At 38.6% G+C, this 24,170-nt stretch overlaps 1 protein-coding gene across 12 annotated transcripts in view; it reads right to left on the reverse strand.

Annotated features, from left to right (window-relative positions):
* nedd4l (NEDD4 like E3 ubiquitin protein ligase) overlaps nt 1-24,170 on the reverse strand; it is a 284,446-nt gene that overhangs the window by 35,232 nt on the left and 225,044 nt on the right. For 4 of the 12 annotated variants that reach the window (XM_016995252.2, XM_016995254.2, XM_062972536.1 and 1 more), the window contains 9 exons: nt 22,044-22,118; nt 20,218-20,277; nt 17,368-17,499; nt 14,857-14,976; nt 10,950-11,150; nt 9,061-9,138; nt 3,686-3,740; nt 3,540-3,596; nt 74-132 (listed from right to left, as the gene is read on the reverse strand). In XM_016995252.2, the coding sequence (XP_016850741.2) occupies nt 74-132; nt 3,540-3,596; nt 3,686-3,740; nt 9,061-9,138; nt 10,950-11,150; nt 14,857-14,976; nt 17,368-17,499; nt 20,218-20,277; nt 22,044-22,118 (837 nt within the window). The remainder of the gene's footprint in view (nt 1-73; nt 133-3,539; nt 3,597-3,685; nt 3,741-9,060; nt 9,139-10,949; nt 11,151-14,856; nt 14,977-17,367; nt 17,500-20,217; nt 20,278-22,043; nt 22,119-24,170) is intronic. The other 8 variants (XM_062972534.1, XM_016995248.2, XM_062972535.1 and 5 more) reach the window with 6 other exon arrangements.

The following is a 24,170-nucleotide window of genomic DNA, read 5'->3' on the forward strand; positions in this document are numbered from 1 at the left end:
AGTGCTGCTTTGCCCACAAATATATCAAACAGCTTCATTTGATGAGAATTCAGAAAGTACACACAATACTTACTGGACCAGTAATAGCAGGATTTTGGAGTCTGGGATCTTCCCACTGGGTAATTTTATTATCTGGAAGTTAAACGAGAGAATGTATTAATTCTTTCTTTTACATTCTTTGTACATCCAGGTTTTGATTAAACACACACATACACACACACACTTTTACATTCTACTTTTTCGCTTATCTAATTATAACTAAACCTTTCAAGGTGGTGTTGGGGGAATTATGTAACCACCATACATTAAAATACTCCTCCATCACACAGTATAGTGGAAGAAGTCTACTCATAAACACAGACACCATGTACATTCTAGCAAAATGTATTGTTAATGATCTTTACAGTACTGTTTACACAAATTATAAAATTCCTTTTCCAAGGATTTAGAATTTGTGTCAATCTTTGCCTGGATACACAAAAACATGGGCTGATGCAAACACTAAATCAGCTACACAACAGGATTGGGGCATACTACCTCTTGGGGAAAATGGTGGGTGTAAAAGCGGGTTCCATATTTTTTTTTAAGTCAAATCAGTAACACAACTCACACATGTTCTGGAAACTACATAAACCACATAACATAGTTTTCTTTTTATCAGTGAGAATAAACATACCCATCATGAAAGAAATTTGGCAGCAAGCTAACAGCTCAGAATTACTATGCTCTGGAAGTTTCTGGAGCCCTGGCACATTCTCAGGACCCGCTATTGATGCCACCCTCATCCTGCCCACTCTTCTCACTGGCATCTGGTGCTCTGATCAATATGTTTATGGGCCACTGCAACAAATAAACATGCTATATCCTGATTTCTAGCCCTCTGGAAAAGGTTTGGGTGTAGGGACATTTTGTTGTCTTGCCTTCACACATTGGGAGCAAGATTCTTCCCTACCTAACTACAAGTAACAGAGAAATCACATTATGTTATATTGGGAAGAAAGTTACTAGGGTGGTTTTGTCTTATTCTCCTCCAAGTAATTAAATGGACCACTAGTCATGACACTTTTTGAAGGGACAATGGGAAGTAGTATTCAAATGTAAGAAATTCTTAGGGTCTGAAAAAAAAAAACTTTAAAGAACAGGTAATTATTCCAGGCTTCTTTAGAATTTATTCTCAACATGTCATGGTGACAGTGACAAGTAGGACAGGATAGGCTTTGGGGATGATTATAATCTTTAATATTGGATGCACAGCACAAGAAAATCTTGTGATCTTCAAAAATAACACATTTCTTGGCAGCACAAACAAAACAATCAAGGCTAGGGGAAGTTGCTTCTTAGCCTTAAAGTTTCAAAAATACCTCCAAAAGGTAACATTTCAAAGTCCTGAAAAAGTTGGAAGAGGAACCATAGGATGAGTTAACAATGAGCTATTGAAACACCCCAGAGTTCATAGCAGGGCTGGTTAACCTTGATGAATTATTATTCCCATCATTCCTCAACATTGGTCGAACTGCTAGGAGCTGATAGGAAATGGGGGTCAGCAACTACAGGAGGTCCAGGGGAAACCAAGCCCCACAATGATGTGGATTCTTTACAGTGAATGTGTGTTTTAATAACATTGATTTGGCGCAGAAATGGGGAGAGGCTTTTAAGCAGAGGCTGGATGGCCATCTGTCGGGGGCAGGCCTGTAGCGAGGGGGGAGGGTTTAGGGGTTCAACCACCCCCCCCTGAAATTTTTCAGGTTAAAAAAAAACTGGTTAACTCATGAATTTTAACTGGTTAACCAAATCCCCATGCTAAGTCTATGAGACGTAAAACATTAAGAGTCCCTCCAGGCACTATCTCAAGCAGATATTGACAGGTCTGAACCCGGGGGGGGGGGTGGGTCAGGGGTTCAAACCCTGCCCCTCGAAATTTTCAAAACCCCTCCTGAATTTTTTTTCTGGCTATGTCCCTGGTCGGGGGTGCTTTGAATGCGATTTCCTGCTTCTTGGTAGGGGGTTGGACTGGATGGCTCATGAGGTCTCTTCCAACTCAACTATTCTATGATTCTATCATTCTAAATAGATATCGTCATTAACTTTCAGATTTCTATCAAATTTGCACACACCTGCAAATGAAAGGGTATTTCATAAGCAGTTCCTAAGATCATGTGGCGGTGCTCCAGTGCCAATGTAAAGGACAAAGAGCTCTACCACGTGAGGAGCTTAACTCTAAGAGCAGAGCTGCTGCCAGATAATGGAGCTAGTTGCAATGCATGATCTACAGTAGTAAGCAACCCACTGGTTTTAAGAATGTTTGCACCAATAAACTGTGTCGAGCTCCACCATGCTTTGCCTCGGTCACTATATTTAGGGGCCCACTTTTGTGGCAGCAGATGAGAATCTACTAATTTCGCTACTACTAATAACAGCACACCATAGGGTGAAGTATAAAAATTATTGCGCTGTTGCAACATCATAGACTTTGACACTGATGACCAGAAGTTGGTGCACAGGATCACATTTTTAGTACTAGAATGGCAGATGTTTGGTGAAGTGAAAATATGCAAAGGAAAAGGAAGACAACCACACCAAACAAATACAATAGAATCTGAAAATCTAACAACTGACTTCTTTCCAAACTAATAATAAATGGAAAACTGACTGCTTTCAGGTTCAGGCATTTCTTAGTTAATTCCATACAACTCATCAAACAGACCCATTTAGTTCTGAAAACATGTAATTCCATTCCTTATTTTGCAGTCAAGATACTACATGTAATCTATTCATGCACTTGCAAGATCTGTAATCTACTCTAATCAAGCAGTTTTTTTTTTAAAAAAAAATCGGGCATATATGCAAATAAGGACAACTCCTATAGTTAATTCTATGGGGAGCCCAGAAACCACAACAATAGTGCAAATATTTTAAAATGTTAATGTTAACATCACAAAACTCTGTTGTCCTAAATCTCAAGAGGATGTGAAATATATGTTTCTGGAATTAACAAAAAAATCACAAACACTTCCAATCAATGAACATTTTTTTTCTGTTGAAACTTGATAGTCAAAACACAACAAAGATCCACACACTTGTTCAGAGGTGCTGTAAATAGGACATATTTACAATGAAAACACCATTTACATTGGAACTTCAAGGAACAGAAGTGGAGAGAGATTAACAGGGTGGGTGCAAAATAACATGCCGCAAATAGAAAATAAGGTCAGAACTGGCACTGCCCCAAGACCTTCTTTGAGTAATTTGGGGGTGGAGGGGAAAGAGACTATTGAGAATTTCTTCCACTGCCTACAGAGACAGACTTGTGGCTACATCATATTTTTTTCTCATCTTATTTTCTATTCCTAGAGTGTGCTTTCATTTATTAATAAGTGCATATAAGCCATGGGATCCATCCACAACACCAAAAGGAAAAAAAATCCAAAAAAGTTCAACAAAAACACCACAAAGAAGAAATGTTAATGCTTCACAAGATCAAATAGGGACAAAGCTTGATGAGCCAATTAAAAGCAAGCTTTTGGTGAATTATACAGTACCGTAATTGGGCACTAAGTCTCGGGTATGAATGTCGCCACATATCAACACCTGGCTTCCTAAATGAAGAGTAAAATTACAAAGCTTTCACTCCAATAATGATTACTTCCCTTCACCTACTTGCTGTAGAACCTGTGTGCCTACTTACTATGATCTATATAAAACGTTCTTCCATCCAAATGTATCCTTTCCTCCCAACCAGGCTGTAATTAAAGAACAACAAAAACAAAATCAGAGGCAGAATGAATATTTATTGCTGTATTATGCGCAAACAGTTTTTTCCATGAACATCTGACACAATACCCAACTATTTTGAAGCTTTAGACTAGAAACTCATGTTTACTCTAAAGCACAATTGGATCCCTTGCACATGTTCTGAAGAAGAGAATTCATCTATGGATCCCAAAGAACTACAGGAGGAACTGTTCCCCATCCTCACATCAGTGGATATGGAGATTGTTACAGCAAATCTTGACACCCCTTATTGGCCCAACTGATGCCTCCCTTTCCAGGATCCCAGGGCTTGTGCAGAGAACCGAGGAAAGGAACGTTATTTGGGCTTGAGTTGGTCATCTGCAAGATGTTTTAGCAGTTCCTGCAGTGCTCTTGGCTTCTATAAATACACATGTAGAAGGAGCCAGATTTCCATTTCTCTAAAATATAAGGTAGGGATGGAATCTTGTAACCTTCCAAATGCAACTTATAGCATTCTTCACTATTAGTCCAACAATAACTGGAGGACAGATGATTCCCAACCCTGATGTGGAATCTACACAGAAGATGGCTACCATCTCACATGTTGTGATTTTATGGAAAGGGCCAGTAGTCCATTGCTGCTTCTGTCTTCTCCAAATTTCTAACCAGAATGATCCCACTTTACCCCCCCCCCCTTTGTGTCTCCTACTGGGATTCTAAAGAAGGAAGCACCAGAAAGGACATGTTAAAGGTTTAAGCAAAACCACAGCTTGCAGGATGGAAGGAAAGAAGGTTTTGCTTAGCAAAAGCACCAGGCAGGCAATGTTGCCATAGCCAAAACCAAACAAGTTCAACAGAATAGAAAGGGAAACAATAAGGCTATGCATGTTCAAGTATGTGGGCATGCAGTGGTTCATGGTGCTCTTCTAGTCAGATATTTTCCTGAAGCAACAATGGGACTTGGCTGTTACTTTCTGCAATAACATCAACTCAGAGCAAAACCACATTTCACTTTCTCCCCACTCTTTGGGAACAAATAACATCCCCTCCCCTTTGAATTGGCATTCAGGAGAACATGCCATAAGAAGCTCCTGTCTACCAAAACCGGGGTGGGGTGGGTGGGGTGTATATGTGCAATAGATAACCTTTTGTTTTTTCCATAGAGTTACAGGCTCTTTCCACTTCCATTGGATGCTTGCAGGAAACAGCAGCAAGATATGATTGTTGCTTTAATAACATAGCACAACATTCAATAGGAAGAAAAACACTCTTCAGGAATAAAAGACTTTTCATTGGAGTGGGTGAGTGGCTGATGGGGGAAGGCACTCCTTTAAAGTATGAAGGTGGGTGGATTTATTGAATTTGGTTTGCACTGAAAAGATTTCACTTATACATTGAAGACCTCATATCCATAAGAAAGGCTGGATTACAGTTACTTCAAGGGCCCTCCACAGATACCAACATCTATGGATGTTCAAATCTCATTAAATAAAATGGTATCCCAATATGGGATAATGGCAAAATAAGTTTTCCTTTTTGGAATTTCTATTGAATATTTTCAAGTTGTGGTTGAATTCATGAATGCAGAATCTAGGATACAGAGAGCCAACTAAATAAGCATGCAATAATGAACGTTCAGAGATAATACGGAACATTGTGTCAGAACAGAACCAAACTTACTTTTCCCTCCTACAAGAGGGAAAACCATGTAGGAGAGAAAACAGTGTTTCTTTTATTCCCCTGTTGCAATTTTCATCTATATTTGCTTTGCCATTCCTCTGATATATAATTTTCTATCTAGATTTGCTCAAAAATGTCAGATGTAGATATTCTGATATTCTCAGTTTACATGAATAGAATGGAGAATTCTCAAGTGGAGAATTAACTATGCTAGGGAGGAAATTACGTTTTTATATATCTAGAAATTAAAGAAGAATCTCATATTATCCCTAGCACAGTTTATTCTCCTTCTGATTAATGGATAAAAGATAAATTCTGTTTCAGGGAAAAGGTAAAGACAGGGTTATTACTAGTGGGAAACTTTTAAGCACAAAATATCAGTTCTGGAGAATTAATATTAATTAATGTTAATCAATATTAATGTTGTTCCAGAGAGCTTGTTTAAAGTCAAAGGGTGCACCTACATGAAGATGGCTTTTTTGGGTGATTTTAACCACCATTTCCAGATGGTAAGAAATGTGTGACTTTCCAGGTGTTCTTGGACTAAGGTTCCCATCAACTGCAGACAGCATTATCAATGAAGCACGATGAGAAGTGTATTTCAACAACATCTAGGAGGCCATAAATTCCTTCCATCCCTGCACTATGGGAAAATGGACAGTTTCAAAAATGCTGAGTTAGGTGATGTGATATAGGACTGTATAACTAAAGGGTATCTTGGCTTGCATTTTGCCATTTAAAATAATGTTTGGTCTTTCTGTAGAATATTACAATGTTCACTTCAGATTTACTATTGCAGCAATTCTGACAACTATGCAAGACAAGTCAATTCTGTTCTGTTACTTTGATGGTGCAAATGTGGCACTGAAATTGAGGGAATGGTGTGGGCTTTTCATGTATCTATTTATAAGTTTGTGACTAGACTTTGATGAGGATTTCTTGGTTTTGTAGCTCATGCTCTTTATTACTACATCGCTCCAGTTTTCAGTGCTCTTTAAGGTTCTCATGTCCTCGTGACAGCACAATATGCATGCTGTATTTTACCTTGGAAATGTGTCAGCCATCAGTAAGGTATGGGATGTAAGAAATAAGAATCAGGAAAAAGGGTAGTTGGAATATGCCCAGAAACAATGACAATAAATTGCATACCATCCTATCTGACTAGTTGGGGCGGGGGGGGGGGGGGAGCAACATTTGTTTTCCTGGTCAATTCAAACTTAAAACCATATCTGAGGACTTTCCTTAGTTCTCATTTGTTCTCTTTCTTCCATTCATGGCAGTTAAAGTGGTGAGAAATTGTACAGTGTCCAGAGGAGAGCGACTAAAATGATCAAAGGTCTGGAGAACAAGCCCTATGAGGAGAGGCTTAAAGAACTGGGCATGTTTAGCCTGCAGAAGAGAAGGCTGAGATGAGACATGAAAACCATTGTACAAATATGTGAGGGGAAGTCATAGGGAGGAGGGAGCAAGCTTGTTTTCTGCTGCCCTGCAGACTAGGACACGGAACAATGGCTTCAAAATACAGGAAAGGAGATTCCACCTGAACATCAGGAAGAACTTCCTCACTGTGAGAAGGGCTGTTCGACTGTGGAACTCTCTTCCCCGGACTGTGGTGGAGGCTCCTTCTTTGGAGGCTTTTAAACAGAGGCTGGATGGCCATCTGTCGGGGGTGCTTTGAATGCGATTTCCTGCTTCTTGGCAGGGGGTTGGACTGGATGGCTCATGAGGTCTCTTCCAACTCCACGATTCTATGATTCTATGAGTGTAGATGGACCCTCAGAAATAGAGGTTGTGCTTTGTTTTCAAAAGGTCTCAGTTTCAATTGCTGAGATCTTCAAAAAGAGCCAAAGAAACTCAGTGTCTGAAATTCCAAAGAACCATTGTTTATCACAGTAGACAGATCCCTGAGAATCTTACATAGTGCCTAACTACATAAATAGTATTTTTTTAAAGTAAGTAGTTATTATGTAAAATATTTGCAATGTTAAATATACAATTTTGTGACTTTGAGACTTATGATTTATCTATTTTACATCATGTGTGTAATATTGTTGCTCTTACGAGGGTGGCTGGGAAATCAATAAATAAAACAGGTCCCTCTGTTTCTATCCCTAAAGGTGCTATTTTGAAAAGACAATAAATAAATTTATTGGGTCTCACAGCAGAAGATCTGTGAGCATGTAATAACTACTAAAATGGATGCAAAGTGATCTTGTAGCTCCTTAGAGAGTAACTGAGACAATGAAGATGGTAGCATAACTTTCATGGACTAAGTCTACTTCCTCAGATGCAGCTCAGATATTTTCTCAGGCTTAGTCTGCAAAAGTTTATACTATCAAGTTCCAAAGAAGTAGGCTTATTCATCTTATGGTACTCTAAGTTGCTATAAGATCCCTTTCCATACTGACATTCCAGACAAATACGGCTATGTTTCTACTATATTGGAAATATGGAACTTGATGGGCTGCAGACACAGCTGCTTTTGAGAAGAAATATGGGAAGCTTTCCTAAGCTTGTACAAATCTTGCTGGTGCTTGAAAACTCCCAGGATTCTAGTTGTGGACAAGACTGCTTGCAACAGAAACTCACCACAGCCACTGGTAATGCCAGTTTGAGAGTTAGAGAGCTTGCCCATAGCATCTCCATTTAAAACAGATCTCTTGACTAGCAAGAGCCTTTATGTTGAAGACAAAGCAGACAATGCTGGGGCAGAAAAGCCTTCCCCATAATGGTACCCTCTTATGGTTTTGGACTGCAGCTTCCATCAGTCCAAGCAAGCATAGTGACTGCAATGGGGCAATTACAGTTATAATCTATCATCACCTGGGGGGGGGGGGGGATCTAAGACTGGGAAAAACTAACCTCAGATAAAACCCATGGACAGGCTCCATTTTAGGCAGCTTGTTAATGATAATTGAAGGTAGCCTTCTACATGTTTGTGCCTATTTGATGTTTCGGATTACAAAACATCAGTTTCAGCCATCATGGCTAACAGAAATAGCAGTAGAAAACTTTTGCCGGGTACCAACTCAGACATAAAGAAAGTATTTTGGGGAAATCCAGCCCATGGAAAACAACAATGCGGTCCTTTCTATTCTGGATAGAATGGAATGCAGCAGCATCTTTTAGTAATGAGTTAGATCCTACAAAATGTCTGCCTTTAAGAGGAAAATATCACCTTATTCCCCACTTGAAATTCAGAGGCTTAATTTACAGATGAAAGTTATGTCAAAAAACAGATAACCATTTCACAAACTTGCAAGCGAATAATACTTTATGTAATTACGGATATTTCCTAATGGTAGGTGCTATTCTTCCCTTTGATTAAAACCTGTTTATTGCTTTTGTTTTGATAGTAGTCACCCAAAATGCAGAGCCAACGATGACCTAAAGTGCCTTGACCCTGAACCGTTGCTGTTTCGTTGTTGTGTATGCTGCTGCAAAATGGGTTGGCTTTACAGACAAGTAATCAAGTGTCTGACCACTTCAAAATGCTGTTAAGAAAGCTTAGGGGAACCTGTTCCCTTTCACAGGGAAGCTTTTTAGCACTAGAAACAAAACATGTGTCTACCACCACACAGAGATCTGCCCATGCATGCAGCGAGCACAGAAGATGCAGCTATACAAATGTGTAACACAAAGACTTACAGGGAGGGGACCCAAGTCGTTGGGGTTTAAAGCAGGTTTTGGCCTCAGATGGACTGGGAATTTGAGCCGAGGATCTTCCTGTAACAACAAGCAAGCTGCTGTAAGAACACTGTAGCATATTTCCCCCCAATCAAAGTGACTTCATCATTCAGTTCTTAGCTTCCAGAAAGACAGCAGTTGGGCTCTTGCAGCCATGCTGTTTTACTTTTGCCATTTAATATAAACTAAGTGTGGAACCATTTTAAAAGAATGCTCTTGAAACCTATTACAATATTGACTGTACACTTTCATTACCATATACAAAGTTAATCAGCAGGTACAAAGTAGGTCTTGTGTTGGGAGAGAATACAAATTAAATAAGTAAGAATAAAATACTGTTATACAGTAACTTGTGTGGCTGTTTTAAGACTACCTCTCCAGAATATTAGCAATTGCATGGTGACCTGTTAAGCTGTTGTGATTATGTGCCTTCAAGTCGTTTCCAACTTATAGTAATCCTAAATTGAAAGGGATTTCTGAGATGAGAGAATGGGACTCAGGCCCCATCTACACTGGCCATTTAAAACTAGATTCAAACTGTGGTGGCCACACAACAAACTCCCATAAAAGTGTGTGAAATCAAATCCTTAATGTCCAGCAGCAGTTCTTGGTTTGTGAAATCACCATCCGGCCTTCAAACCAGTTCCAGGATTTCCTATGTAATCATCTGCACAGTGAAACTACTTTCTTCAATACTGGTTTGAAACTACATTAAATTGTCAGTGTAGTTGGGACTTTAGCTAAGAATTACAAAGTGGGTTTCCAAGGCCAAGTGGAGATTCAAACCCTGGTTTCCCAATATACTAATAAAACCACCACACCACAAAGATTTTTCCATTTTTGGGCATTACCAACAACATCTACCTGCACTGACATTAAACTGAATTCCTTATGAAATGTGAAGGTGTACCAAAATGCACATTCCTTTTCAATTCCTAAATATCTCAAGAAATAAGCAACCTAAGAAGGTCAGTGAAGAAAACACTTGAAGGGGAGAGGATAAACAGACTGCATAACTATAATAATTCAAGATATGTTATTAAGCACAAGAGAAATAATGACTGAAGTATACAATATGAGCAACCCAACAATTATTTGTCTTCACTTGGATGTCAGACAAAATTAGAATAACAAATAGATTAGGAAAAATGGAAAAACAGCACAGATTTTGTTGAACTTTGCCTTGATAAAGCCAAGGCATTACCTGTTTAGACAACATAACTCATTCAAACAGTGTGAAGCCTATACATTAATAATTCCCTCACTCCACACGCAAATGCTCAGTTAAATCAGACAGAGACATAACTAGAGAAAAAGCAAACTCCAAATGTACTCTAAGGTTTCGGGTGTGGGGGGCTGTCATCAGTCTTTAATACTTCTTTGAAGTATCATTTCCACTGACATATTTATCATTGGAAAATGTGATGAATTTGGTCATTTTCAATACACAGCACAATTTAGGATGTGATTGCAAAAATACCATGTGTCTATAAAAAAAGGAGAAGAACTGATATAAGCTGTTGCTGAAAGCACTATTCAATCATTCCACAAAGATTATGTTAGAAAAAAACATCATTACACATATGATGCATAGTTCTCTGTAGTATCACTTCACTTCGTTTACTGTCTCTCAAGGGAAATCAGCCTAGCTCTTTCCATCAGGCAGGCAAAATAATATTTTTCAGTATAGCCCTTGGCTTTTCGAACTGGCTTTAAAATTGTTCTTACTCTTTTAGAACAATGTTCTTACCTATTTTATTGCATGTCGTTTTGGGTAATCTTTATGAAGTCAGGGAAAAAAGAAAGAATAAAACAAGTGCACAAAAATTATGTGAAAGTATCCATCTTACCCATGTCGTGGTCTTCGTGTTATGGTCGATGAAGAAAGGCCTGCCATTAGGAGCTATTCGCATCTCCCATCCAGGAGGCAAGAAGCTTTGTGTCAATTTATGCTGTGGTTTTGGAGAATTATAGGGAGAAGGCTGTGGAGACTGTGGGTTAGAAAGAGTGTCCTTCACAGCTCTTCGCACCGGAGACTCCTTCAGAAGACCCTGTGGAAAAGAGCAGCATTAAGAATCACAACTAGCCCTCGATATTGGGGTATAAATGGTATTGGGTTAAACATGGATTTTCATTAGGGACACAAGGAATGAAATGACAGATACGGGCCATGTCTAGATATCTAATCTGGGGTAAACAGCTCTGGAGCTGTCCTGATGCAGCCTGGCAACATTCCTGAAATTCTTTGAGTACCCAGATGCCTCAAAGTAGTTAGCTTCCTTGCTGAGGCTTGCTGGTGATGTTTCATTTCTTGGTTGCATGACTTGGTGCCCTAATGCGACCTTACCAGTAGCAACATCACTAGCAAGCCTCTGCAAGGGAGTTTCTTGTGACTGGCGACACATGGTAGGTCCATTGAACATGTTGATAATGGATCAGGCTAGAGCCAGCCAGATCCAGCTGTCCACATCTCCAAATCTCCTGGAAACTCCAGAGGAAAATCACATTTCCCACTGAGCTGCATTAACGAATGCATTATTTCCTCTGAAAACCCAGCTTTGCATCATTGTAGCCTCTCTGCAGCAGCTAAAAGGTTGAGTCCACATGATTTAGCCATAATTTCTATCACTAGCCTGCCAGGAAATTAGCTATATGTTTTGTCTTATACACTGTAATGTCTGCGTGACCACACAATGTCATTTCATCTGGTGATTGATTGGTTTCTAGCCTCAATACAATATGCTGGAACCGTTTTCCTTAGGTAGAGGCATGCACCTCCTTCGGTATGGACTGAGAAGTTGCCCAGACTTCCAACACTTTCATCATCCCTCCACATCCCAAATGCAATTCCATTACCCAGAAAATCACAGCACTGACACTTCAAGCCATCAGAGCATCAGGCTGTTTTATCTCAAGAAGCGTAATGCCTGCACTTGATGACTGCAATTTTAACTCAATGCTGGAAAAAGCAGAAGATAAAAATAAAATAAAAGCACAATTATAGCTTGAAGGAAAAAGGCAACCAAGGCAAGGTAGATTTTTAATGTAGAAAGTGAACATTAAAAATCATTAAGTTACAATTCCAGGTTTGTCTGCCAGCAGTTGCTGTTATTATTACAGTTTAGAAACTCCCAAGTTTCTTATTATCTGGAAGTAGCCAATATTTTTAATTACGTTTTAAAAAGCGAAAACGTTGCGATAACTGAATATGACACAAAACGCAACTCAGTAGTGTGGTGTATATCCTGGTGATGACAAAAAGTGATTAAAACAGTTACAGTTACATTGCAAAAGGAGGGATGTAATCCATCATTACATTATTAAGTAGATTTAATTATGCCAAAGTTGTTATTTGCAATGAGCATAGTAACTTCCAGGCTTTCAGTAGTGCCACCTGTCCCAGAGCTCTGAAATCCTCCTAGTCCTTCACAAGAATTAATGACTCATACAGATATGATTTACCTGATGTGATGTGAAGGTTATATACAATACAGCCAGTTTGGTATAGTATCGTATATAGGATGTGTATACCATAGGCATAGGATGTGAGGAGGAACACAAAATGAAGATGAAAGGGATTAGGAATGCACATGGATAAATGTATGCTTGTGAGAAAGTTATATATATTGGACATATAGATCATTATACTTATTTATTTTGTATATTTATATCCCATGTTTCTTCCACCACGGAACTGAAGGTGACATCCATAAGGTTCCCTGGCAGTTTCCCATTCAAGGACTGATAAACAAACAGAGCTGGTGAGCTGCAGTAAATTGGACGCATCATATGCCCTCAAACCATACCTTATGCTCTGGATATATCAATGAATAGCATATGCCATTCATTTAGAGTAACTGTTTGGAAGTGCAAATACAAGGAAGAACAATAAGAGGAGTTATAGGTGGGGAGATGGAGCTTCTAGTTATGATACATAAATACATAAACTACCTCCTGGTGACGGCTTATTCAGAGAGTTTATGGGGAATGGGGTCTCTGTGTGAGCTATCCTGAATGGGCATATATTCATCATCCATTTGTTAAGGGGAATGAGGTGCTAAGAACCTTCCTTCATAATAACTCCTAATAATAACTCCTTGCTTTGTCCGTTATGAGTTGATGTGTTCTTTTAAAAACACATTCATAATATTTCCAGCCCCATTGCCTACTATCTTGATATTGTTAATAATAATAACAACAACAATCTTTATTTATATGCTACTTTTCTCCCACATTGTGGACCCAAAGTGGCTTCCAACATTTTAAAATACAATACAAAATCAACCAATGTATAAATTGTAAACAATGACATAGTACATAAATAAGCATTCAAGACAATGTTCATTAATTGTTTTGTCCTGTTACATCTTATTGCGCTTAGCGGCTTTATTTTGTTTTGTTTTGTATGTGCCTTTAGACTGCCTGCCAATCTATGGTAAGCTCATGAATTTCACAGGCTTTTCTTGGCCTAGAAATAATCAGAGGTGATTTGCAATTGCCTTCTTCTTTATACACTTGGTAAATTCCTTTCTAAGTTCAAACCAAGCCTTATCTTGCTTGCCTTTTGAGGTAAGACCTAATCTGGTATTGAGTATCTAATTAATTAAAAGTTAAATGGAGGCGAATGTATTACAGACAAGTTATATTTTCTGTAACAGCTTATCTTACTGATCAACATAACCAGAGCCATGATATTTAAATATTTGATATACTTAAAAGCCCAGCCTTATGTAATTACAAATACTGCAGTTTCTCATTTCAGTCCTTAAATATCATTTATGGCAATCTGTTGCATACTTTCCAGGTAGTAAGCTTCACTGAAAACATTAAGACTTGCAGCTGAGTAGACACAGGCATATGATTTCATTGGGAATTACTAAAAACTAAAATATAGCCCTTTCCCTCCTTTGGCTATCAATATCAATGTGACAGCAGAGCAACTATGTACAATACAGAAACTACATGACAGTACAAGAAACACAAAAATTATTTTATAGAGTTGAAGAGAATTGAGCAATAAAGGAATTAACATAAAGAAGAAGTCTACAACACAACATAGCATGGCAACCTGGCTTACATATTCTGACATTCGAGCATCAGACCATTTACAACTAATATCAGACATTCAAGCATGTAATTTTCAGCCACCCTCCTTTTTTTGTTGCAGGTACATCTAGAATGCAGTCATGTTACTCCTTACATTTGCCAAATAAATCTTCTTAATACTTTTAGCTTACGGATACTGAAAAGGAAAAAGAAAACCCAAAACCTTCAAAAAGATCTTCACCACACTTTGAACATGAAAAAACAAACAATCAAAAGCAACACAGACACAACAACTCGTACAACACAGTATAGACCCTTTAAACAGTATAAACAAAAACAGTTGTGGGATCTTTTTTTAAAAGAACCTAGTTCAGTTTCTAAGAATGTTTCTAAAGAAGTTGAAGATTTGAAATAATTGCACAATGAATCTAATATGCAGTTATGATGGAAGAAGATGCTTGACAGGAAAAATGATTAAAAACTGTAAGACATGAGAACCGGACAGACCAAAAATGTGTAACGGTACAAAATAGAAAACAATAGGGGGGGGGGGAAGCAATTTATAAGGGCAAACATGACTTTTTGAGGTCCAAAGATGTTATATCATAAGGAGATACCGACTGAAAAAATGGAAAAGGGGAAACAATGAGATGAACAGAATATGGATCCAGGGAAATGTAAAGACTTGTTAATTGGGAAAGAATATCTCACCTCAAGTGGTGCAGATAATGTTACTGTGGGAGTACTGAGGCTACGAGGCCGTCTTATCTGAGGCTCGGTTAGGTGGTTGTTACTGTTTGAGGTTGACCCAGTTGCGCCATCTTCTGCAAGCTAGTTTAGAGGCAAACACAAGTTAGCTGCATGTTACCACCTTCCTTGCTGAAAGCCATGCTATTTCATGATACAATATTTAGAAAACACACAACTGAAAAGTTTTAACAAGTTATAATGAATGTTTCTGAGAGTGCACTTTTATCTAAGAAAAGCAACATCGCTGAAAATACTCATTGTCACAGACAATGTTCTACTTCTCAAGAGGATTCTAAATATATCCTAATGCAGTGCATTTCTATTTCAAAGTGTAAGGCTGTATGACTATTTTGTCAAACTTTGATGGGCAAAGCATCTAGATATATAGTTTATCCAGTGCTTAAATTACACATTTGCTGAGGTTAGCAGAATAGGACCCTTGTAAAAGTGAAAAACTACAAACAAAAACAATATGTCAGCACTAGGGACCAAAGGGATTTTGGCCTGCATAAATAGGAGTATAGTGTCTAGATCCAGGGAAGTCATGCTACCCCTCTCTTCTGCCTTGGTCAGACCACACCTGGAATACTGTGTCCAATTTTGGGCACCGCAATTTAAGGGAGATGTTGACATGTTGGAATGTGTCCAGAGGAGGGTGACCAAAATGCTCAAAGTTCTGGAGAACAAGCCCTATGAGGAGCGGCTGAAAGAGCGGGATATGTTTAGGCTGTAGAAGAGAAGGCTGAGAGGAGACACAATGGTCATGTATAAATATGTGAGGGGAAGTCACAGGGAGGAGGGAGCAAGCTTGTTTTCTGCTGCCCTCGAGACTAGGATGTGGAACAATGGCTTCAAACTACAGGAAAGGAGATTCCACCTGAACATCAGGAAGAACTTCCTAACTGTGAGAGCTGTTCAGAAGGAACTCTATGCCCTGGAGTGTGGTGGAGGCTCCTTCTTTGGAGGCTTTTAAGCAGAGGATGGATGGCCATCTGTTGGGGATGATTTGAATGTGATTTTCCTGCTTCTTGGAAGGGGGTTGGACAGGAGGGTCCACAAGGTCTCTTCCAGCTATATGATTATATGACCTTGGGAGCCTTACAGAGGTGTTCTCACTAGGGAATCTCAAGATCTTCTAACATAACTATAGTCAAATTATGGAGAACACTGACCATAGAGTAATGCTGGAGGATCTGCAGATTCAGAGATGGAACATTTCAATCAAATCTATTTATTTATTTCAAACATTTATATCCCGCCCTTCTCACTCGAAGGGACTCAGGGCGGTGTACACAATTGGCAACAATTTGATGCCTACACATAATTATGTGAAACCAACAGATTTGGTGGTGATGGGCAGAAGGGACCCTTCTATCTATGATTTAGCCAAATTAAAGTATGCAATTTGTATGAGATTTATCCGAACTTCGGGGTCCAAAAGGTTCAGCACATGGATTAAAGGTTTTTTATTTCCCCTGCAAACTGTTGGAACAGTTTCTGAATGGTGGTACCCTGATTAACTCCTATAGTATTATGGAAAGGGAATATCAGTATAACTGATTCACAGTTCTTCCATTACCTGCTATATTATATGCCTATCAAAAATTTTAAATGTTCCGATGGTCTAATTATATAGTGTTGCTTTTGAGTATTTAGAATGTGGTTTCTTTGCATATGCTAGCTTCCTATGGCATCTCTCAGACATCTACTACATGTTCTGCATACAGCAGCTACTAAGAATAAGCAAATCAATGTAACAGGAGAGGTAATGTAACTGCAAAAAGCTGAACACTGTTGAAAGGTAAGCAAATCAATGGTTGTGATAAGAAAGTGCCAGTTGCCCATGGGTCATAGCTGTAGGATTCATCCGCAGCTCCTGGCTGGACAACTACACAGATGTATGAGCAGCTAACAAGCACTGATATTTGTCATTAACTGGATTCCCCTTCAATTCAGTTCTGAAGCCCACCAGCATTTGATGAGAAATCCCAGCCAGCTTTAATAAGGTTTAATATTAGTATTGTGAAACTGTAATTAAGGAGGAAATTTGCTCCAAGGAAAGGTGAGGTTGCAAGGGCCAATCAGTGCTGCTAAGGCTGATAACTACTATAGGCCCAAACTTATAATCGCATATGTTCCCATTTGTCCACTGGGTTATATTTTAGACAAAGAGAGTCACAAAAAGTGTTTTTTTCTACACAACTCTATAAGCTAGCATATCTGAATATTGCAAAAATCCACAAATATTCCTGAACAATGTCGATGTCATTAAGTGCTGCAATGCAAACCTGGCAGGTTTGAGACATACTGTACCTGGTACCTTGTCTTAAACAGAGAATATCTTTCCAAATGTAAGTGATTTCCTTTTCCTATTCACAGCTTTCATCCTGAAAACTGACACAATGATGGGATGGAACATGACTATGTATTCCCTATGGTCCAAATGCTTTTGCAGGATAGTAAGATTCATACCTGCATAATAGGCCGGGTCCAAGTTGTGGTTCGGTTGTTATGATTGACATAATAAGTACGTCCCTTAGCATCTTTCCTTTCTTCCCAGCCCGAAGGTAAGCCTGGTGTAGTATGTACATAGGCCACTGATGGCTGTTTATACAAGAAATTACCAAAATGTTACTTTGTGACAGGAATCATTCTCATAAGCAATGTTTATAGCAATATCGCTGGAAGATGTGCATTGACGCATCTCTTCTGCTAAAGGAGGTTCGCCTAAAGACAGATAAGATTTGGTTCCATCACTGGGAGGGTGATTGGTGAAGTCATAAGTAAACTGCTGTGCACTGAAATCAGCAGACTATAAACACATCCAGGATGACAGAAGCAGCTTAATCCTTGCTGAAGATGGAATTTGTTCATTAAAGACAGACAACAGGAAAAAGAATAAGACCACAAGAAGACTGGACAGAATCAATACACAACCATTAGGATCACCCTAAACTAATTCTGCTGTTTTCGTTGACTAGTCATTCTTCTTTGAATCATGTATAATGTTCACTTTCATTTTCTCAGTTTTACTAGTCTCAGAAAAGTAGTAAAAACAAATCCTCTGTGAACCACCATTACTGGACCTGTGAATAATATCTGCCTTGCTGGAGTGATCAAGACTGTGTAGCTCTGAATCAAAATACACTGGTTAACCATCAAATAGACTTTCAGATGTGGAAATCCTGTTCTAAATAAATGAGATTTAGAAAGATCTGAGGATACTGTTTAATTCATTTTAATGTCTCAGCTTTCTCGTAGGAAGCCCTTCCCCATGTTATCCTCATAACAATGCAGAGACATAGGTTAGTCCAACAAGCCACTCACACTGAACCTGGGAGCATTTGGATCTGAATCATTTGCCCCCCAAGTCCCAAACAGAAATTCTAGACAATTTCACCCTGATTACAAACCTTGTCACATAGGTTTCTTTCATTAGTATTTTAAAGATTAAACTGAAGTGCCAAGATTTACTAATGGCAAAAGATGCATTAAAGATCTATTTGAAACAGTACTGTCTGAAAAGGTAAGAAGGCGTTCTTCTTCCAACACTGTACTATCTTGTGCTCAAACTTTATCTCTAGCACAAAAATGTATGGAGATACTGGCTTGCATTTTCTACTATTCTGTGCAAAATCAATGCTATCTTCTCTAATGAGTATTGGCTACAGAGTCCCTTTTGCATATTAGTTCCTCTACCAGTTTTTCTGAAAGTTGACGGGTGTCAGTCTATGAGCTACTGACAACTGCTTTGTGTTAAGCATTCAGGAAAGAAAAATAAAGTTGTAGTCAATGGGAAAAGGTATGGTGCTAGTCCCTGCTCTTTTGGGGGAGAAAAGCCCTCAGAGCCCTTCACATCAGATAATTTTAAAGCACTACTCTATACTGCAATATTCGCCACAAATAAAATTAATACCATTTAGGGAAAAATATCTAGCTTTACCAGAGATTTCAAGCTTACAACACAGTGTGCTAGTAAAGTCTTAATGTGTGTGATGGGAGAGACAAACATGGCCTTGAAAGCTATATTCGACTGGCAGTATAGCCATAACTCCGTATCCAAGGATTCTGTATCCACAGATTCAACCATCAGTTGCCTGAAAATATTTATTAAAAATTCCAAAAAGCAACCTTTTATTTTGACATTTTAAAAAAGGACACAATTTTACTACACTATTGTATATAGCAGAACTTAAGCATTCACAGATTTTAGTATTGGGGGGTGGTGGTATTGGAACCAATTGTACTCTCTCCCTCTATAACATATACATTACCTGAAGCTAACTTGAAAAATGATTGTGTGTCTGTAGCTTAAGAAGACCAAGATCTAAACATTGCAAAGAGCAAAATACAGCTTGCAACAGAGTGCAAGCCTGTATTCATTTTCAGCACTCATAATTGCTCCGTTTATTGCCAACTTTCCCCTTTGTGTCTTTCTCACAAGCACTAGTGGGCAACCATAATTGTTTTTACAGGTCACTTGGAAATACTACAGTGGTAGAGCCCCAGCAAACATCTCTTTTAAAAAAAAGCTTGTTTTAATGTCTGGATAGATTTAAATAGAAATAAATAGAAGGAGATGATCGACTGACTAAGTCACTTCACTCAACACAGTTATAGCATTATGATTCTACTTCTAACTGTCATGACTGATTTCTTCCCAACATTAGTTCACTTTTCAATTTGTCCCAAATGGACTGGTGGTGGACATTCCTTGCCTATAAGATTTGGCTGCATTTGTATATTACCTAAGTACCTTTTCCCTATATTTTTCAAATCTAGGGGGACTAGGTTGTGGGGACTAGGAATGGTAAAGTACCAGGTATCTAATTCTTTTCTAATGTCTACTGGTTGAAATTTCAATTTATATTATAACTTACCACAGCTCCCTTATTTTATAACTAGTGCAAGCAAACAGGATTCACACAGGCTATTCTCAGTATTGAAGCTTTGTATTTGCCATTGGGCTAAACTAAGGATTACGGGGAAGATGATCTGCCATAGAACCTATTTTCCTTCATGTATAATACAATTTTCCCTTCTCAGTTCCTTCTATTTTGGTAGAAGAAGCTGCAAAGAAGCCTTTCGAGAGGCATGCTTTTCCAGCAAACACAAGGTTTAATTTGAATGCTGGGAAAAAGCAATTTAACTTCACAAATGAGGCACAACATGGAAGAAGAGATCTACACAAGAGTTACATGGAGAATGATTTCCAGAGAATAAATAATCGGCTGAAGACCTATAAGGCAGGCACTCTGAAGAAAAAGAAGAAGAAAATGGATGGAGAGGAAGATAAATTTGCCTTGATAAAGATGTTATTACCGTTGACTCCTCGCCACCAGTGACAGTTGAGGAACGGACTCTCCTAGGTGGTCCAGTCTGCTGTTAAATAATAATAATTGTTATAGTTAAGGAGTGATCAAGCATGGAGGTTAAAGGTTATATGCATATGTTCAGGAAAGGGAAAAATAAATGAAAACTTTTTTAGATGGAAAAAACATTTAATTGATTTTAAAGGAAGCAGGTTATGTGGTTGACAATGAAGTGGAAATGACTGCTATGTATTGTAATATATTAGAGGTGCTAGTCTGAACTGATTGATATCATGATCCTAAATATTTATGCCTGTATTTCCTATCAGAGATTGCAGCATCACAAAACATGATTTCCAGAATAAGATCCTATCAGGATAAACAACGGCATATTTTCTTCAAAATCCTTTATGTTCATGAGGCAAGGAGAAAGGCGATGCGTTAAACACTGCAGCAAAGTAGCTTAATTAAATAATTTCATTTTTTCCCAAGGCAAGATACAAAGTAATTATCTAGAATACAAATATGAGGCATTTAGAAATTAAATGAAGCAAACTTCTTTGGTCACCAGCGAGTGCAAAGGCTTGAGAAGAGTCAAGCTAAAATGGAAGAGGCAAAATTTCAGTTAATTATATTGCCCTAGCAGGAAAGAGTAAATGTGTGTGCATGCATAAATGGGTGGGCATAGAGACTATAACTTAATTGCTAAAGAGGAAAAAAAAAACGAATGTAAGGTTAGAGGTCTGATCCCATGTAATAGCTTCCAGCCTTCAGAGAATTTCTAAAAATTATTATTGAATTGTGACAATGTTCAAGTTAATTGACATTCAAAAGGAGAGAAAAATAAGTGAAGAAACCATTCTTGTTTGTTTAATGTGCCACGTATAACAGACTAGTACTGTAACCATATTGAATACATTCTCATACAAACAGGGAAGAAGGTGGCAAGTGTTTTGTTGCAGTAATGTAATAATTAGCCTTTTTAAAAGGGTGTCTTTCAATGACAAACCACACAGAAAGGAACCCAAGGCAGAGAGTTAATTTGGGCATGTCAAAAATGCTCAAGGATTTTGTTCAATGAACCTTGCCTGACCTGCACCTCTGAAACTAATACTGGATTGGAACATAATTAAATTTTGGATTTTGTTCTTCTCCAAATTTTGAGACATAGTTCTTGGCGCAAAGAAGAGCATCAAAATGCATATAAAGACAAGCCATTCAGGATAAAGCATCTTCTAAATGTGTATTTTGTAATAAAAATATAGACTTAAGTCATTGAAATTTTCACCCAGATTTAAAAACAAAGACTCAGAAGATGGGGGTGAGTTTAGTTTTGCAGCTTCAAAGATTAAAATGTAATCAATTGATTCAAATTTCTAGAAAAAAGATTCCACCTAAACATTAGGAAGAACTTTTTTTTACTGCAAGAGGGGTTGAATAATGGAATAGATTGCCTTGGACAGTGGTGGGCTTTCCATCTTTGGAGGACTTAAACAGACTGGATGGGCTATATGGCCCATGTAGTTACTTCTATTCTAAGATCTTACAAAGCTATGAATTCAGCCCTCTAAATCCAAACAGTTTTGAACTCTAGATCCCATCTGGTCAAGCAACAGCATTAGCATTGCACGTGGTTTCATGCATCTTCTTCAGTTGGAATCTAGGACATCCTTACTCCAGGAACTATGCTGTGTATCCATCATACACAAGAAAGTTTGGATTAGATGGTTGGACCATCACTGAACTAATTTCAGTGCCTAAACACAACAAAAGTTGAAGTCACTATACAAAACACAGAAAAAAGACTGAGACCATGAATGAGAAAACTGTACTTACCAGTGTTAAATGGGACTGCTCAGCAACTGCATCAGTTACGCTGCAAGACCTTAACCTTGCAGAAGGATCTCTTTGCTGAAGGAAGGAAGGAAAACATAGTGGATCATTAAATTTCCAGCTTGTTTGGCATTTCTCCTGAAAACAAAGTAAGTCTGAATGACTTTTTCATATTATATTTGCCCTTCTTCCACTCCCTTCAGTTCAATGACTAAAACTTGAAATCTGCATAGTATTTTTCTCAAGTAGGAAGAAGATGGTTTCTGAAACCTGCTTCAAACATCAAAGATAGATGGGGAAATTTTTATCTTTAATTATAGCACTGAAAGTGGTGAAGAACTAGAACAGTAGTTCCCAACCTGTGGGTCCCCAGGTGAAATCCCAGCCAGTTTACCAGCTGTTAGGATTTCTGGGAGTTGAAGGCCAAAACATCTGGGGACCCACACATTGAAAATTACTGAACTAGAAAAAGCCTGTGCAAACTGCTTGCCTCTCAGCTACAACAATGTTCAGAAATAATACTTATAATTGACCATCTTGATATCTAAATGTGAGAAATGAATGGACTGCAGGGTTGCTGCAATAATTATTCAATATTTATATTCAGTGCTCATCAAAGAACATAATATTCAAGAAGTGCTTTTGAACACTATAAAGTCTATGGAAATGTTCATTGTTTCTAGGCTTGCATCCAGCAATCTCCATTTTCCTGAGCAACCAACAATTGATGGTGGATCATATTTTTCCTCTTTCTGACCCCTCACAGAAGGCCAAATTCACAAATTATTTCTTGACTGTGGTGAGATGGATGAGAACCCCCTTTACTTGCTTATGCAAGCAAGCTCCCTGGACTGAGCTATAATTGAGGTGGACTAAACTGGAATTGTTATTATTTATGAATTTGAGAGCTTTACTTTTGAGCACCGTGTCTTCTGGGCTGGTGAAATAATGAGTAAATGGGCTGAAGCATAAACAAGAGAGTCATCAATATTACAGTAGGATTTTGTATTCATGCCATAAATAAATTCAACCTCTCCTTAATATCCTTCTGTGTTTCCCTCTTTGCATATTTTTCCATCCAACAAGACTGAATTAGAATAAGTTTCTCTAAGCCAAACTGGATAGGTGGTCCTTTTAGCTCACTACTGTCTAGGCTTGTGTAATCTGGGTAAACTGCAATCTGTTTCAGTGTCCCGGATTTTGGTGGGGATCCCGTCTCCCAAATTCAAGAGGACAGAAATCTATTTTTGATCCGAGAAGCCGAAAGATTAGTTTTCTATCCAGCCCATTATGGGAGGGCTTTCCCAGCCTCCCCTTCCCATCATTTTAGGCATCATTTGTTCTTATATCCTTAATTAAGACCTAGATTAAAAGCATCAGAGTTAAGATACCACTCTTTCTGTGATCCTTTCCCTTCTGTCTGTAGAGGAGGATTTAATGCTTAGTTAAAGCTGTTTTTACTCTAGAGGAGACAGATGCAGCAGGTGCACACCACTCTCTCCCTGTAGCATGCAGCTTTCAATTATTTTAAGGAGGCTTTTCCACTTCCCAGGGAAGGAAGAATGATGACCTGGAGCTATCCTACCCTGGACTTCCTTTAAAAAGTCCTCTTTTCTCTTGATTTGCAGATGGTGCCTCCCCCCCCCCCACACACACACCTTTAATCTCCTTTCGTCTTGGGTTCAATGCTGCTTACTAGTAGTTAAAGCTGTTTCTACTCTAGAGGAGACAGGTGCAGCAGGTGTGCACTACTCTCTCCCTGCAGCAAACAGCTTTCCATTTATTTAAGGCGGCTTTCACACTTTCCAGGGAAGGAAAAGCTATGATCTGGAGCTATCCTACCCTGGGCTTCCTTTAAAAAGCCCTCTCTTTTCTCTTGATTAGCAGATGGTGCCTTTTTCCCACTTGTGCTTTTCCTTCTAGCGGCTGCCTCTCTCCCACACTCCACTTGTAACTGAAGGCAGCCGGTTTTCTACAGCAACTATTCTGTTGCAGCTGAAAAAAACATGGAGGCTGAGCCCTTGCCGTTATAGCCATCCGAACAAGCCAGACTGGCTGCAGGAACTAACCAATCCGAATCCGTGTACAAACTTACTATTGTCTATACTAACTGGCAGGCAGGCAATGAGA

This window comes from Anolis carolinensis, chromosome 2 (genome assembly GCF_035594765.1).
Source record: "Anolis carolinensis isolate JA03-04 chromosome 2, rAnoCar3.1.pri, whole genome shotgun sequence".
NCBI classification, from domain to species: Eukaryota; Metazoa; Chordata; class Lepidosauria; order Squamata; family Dactyloidae; genus Anolis; species Anolis carolinensis.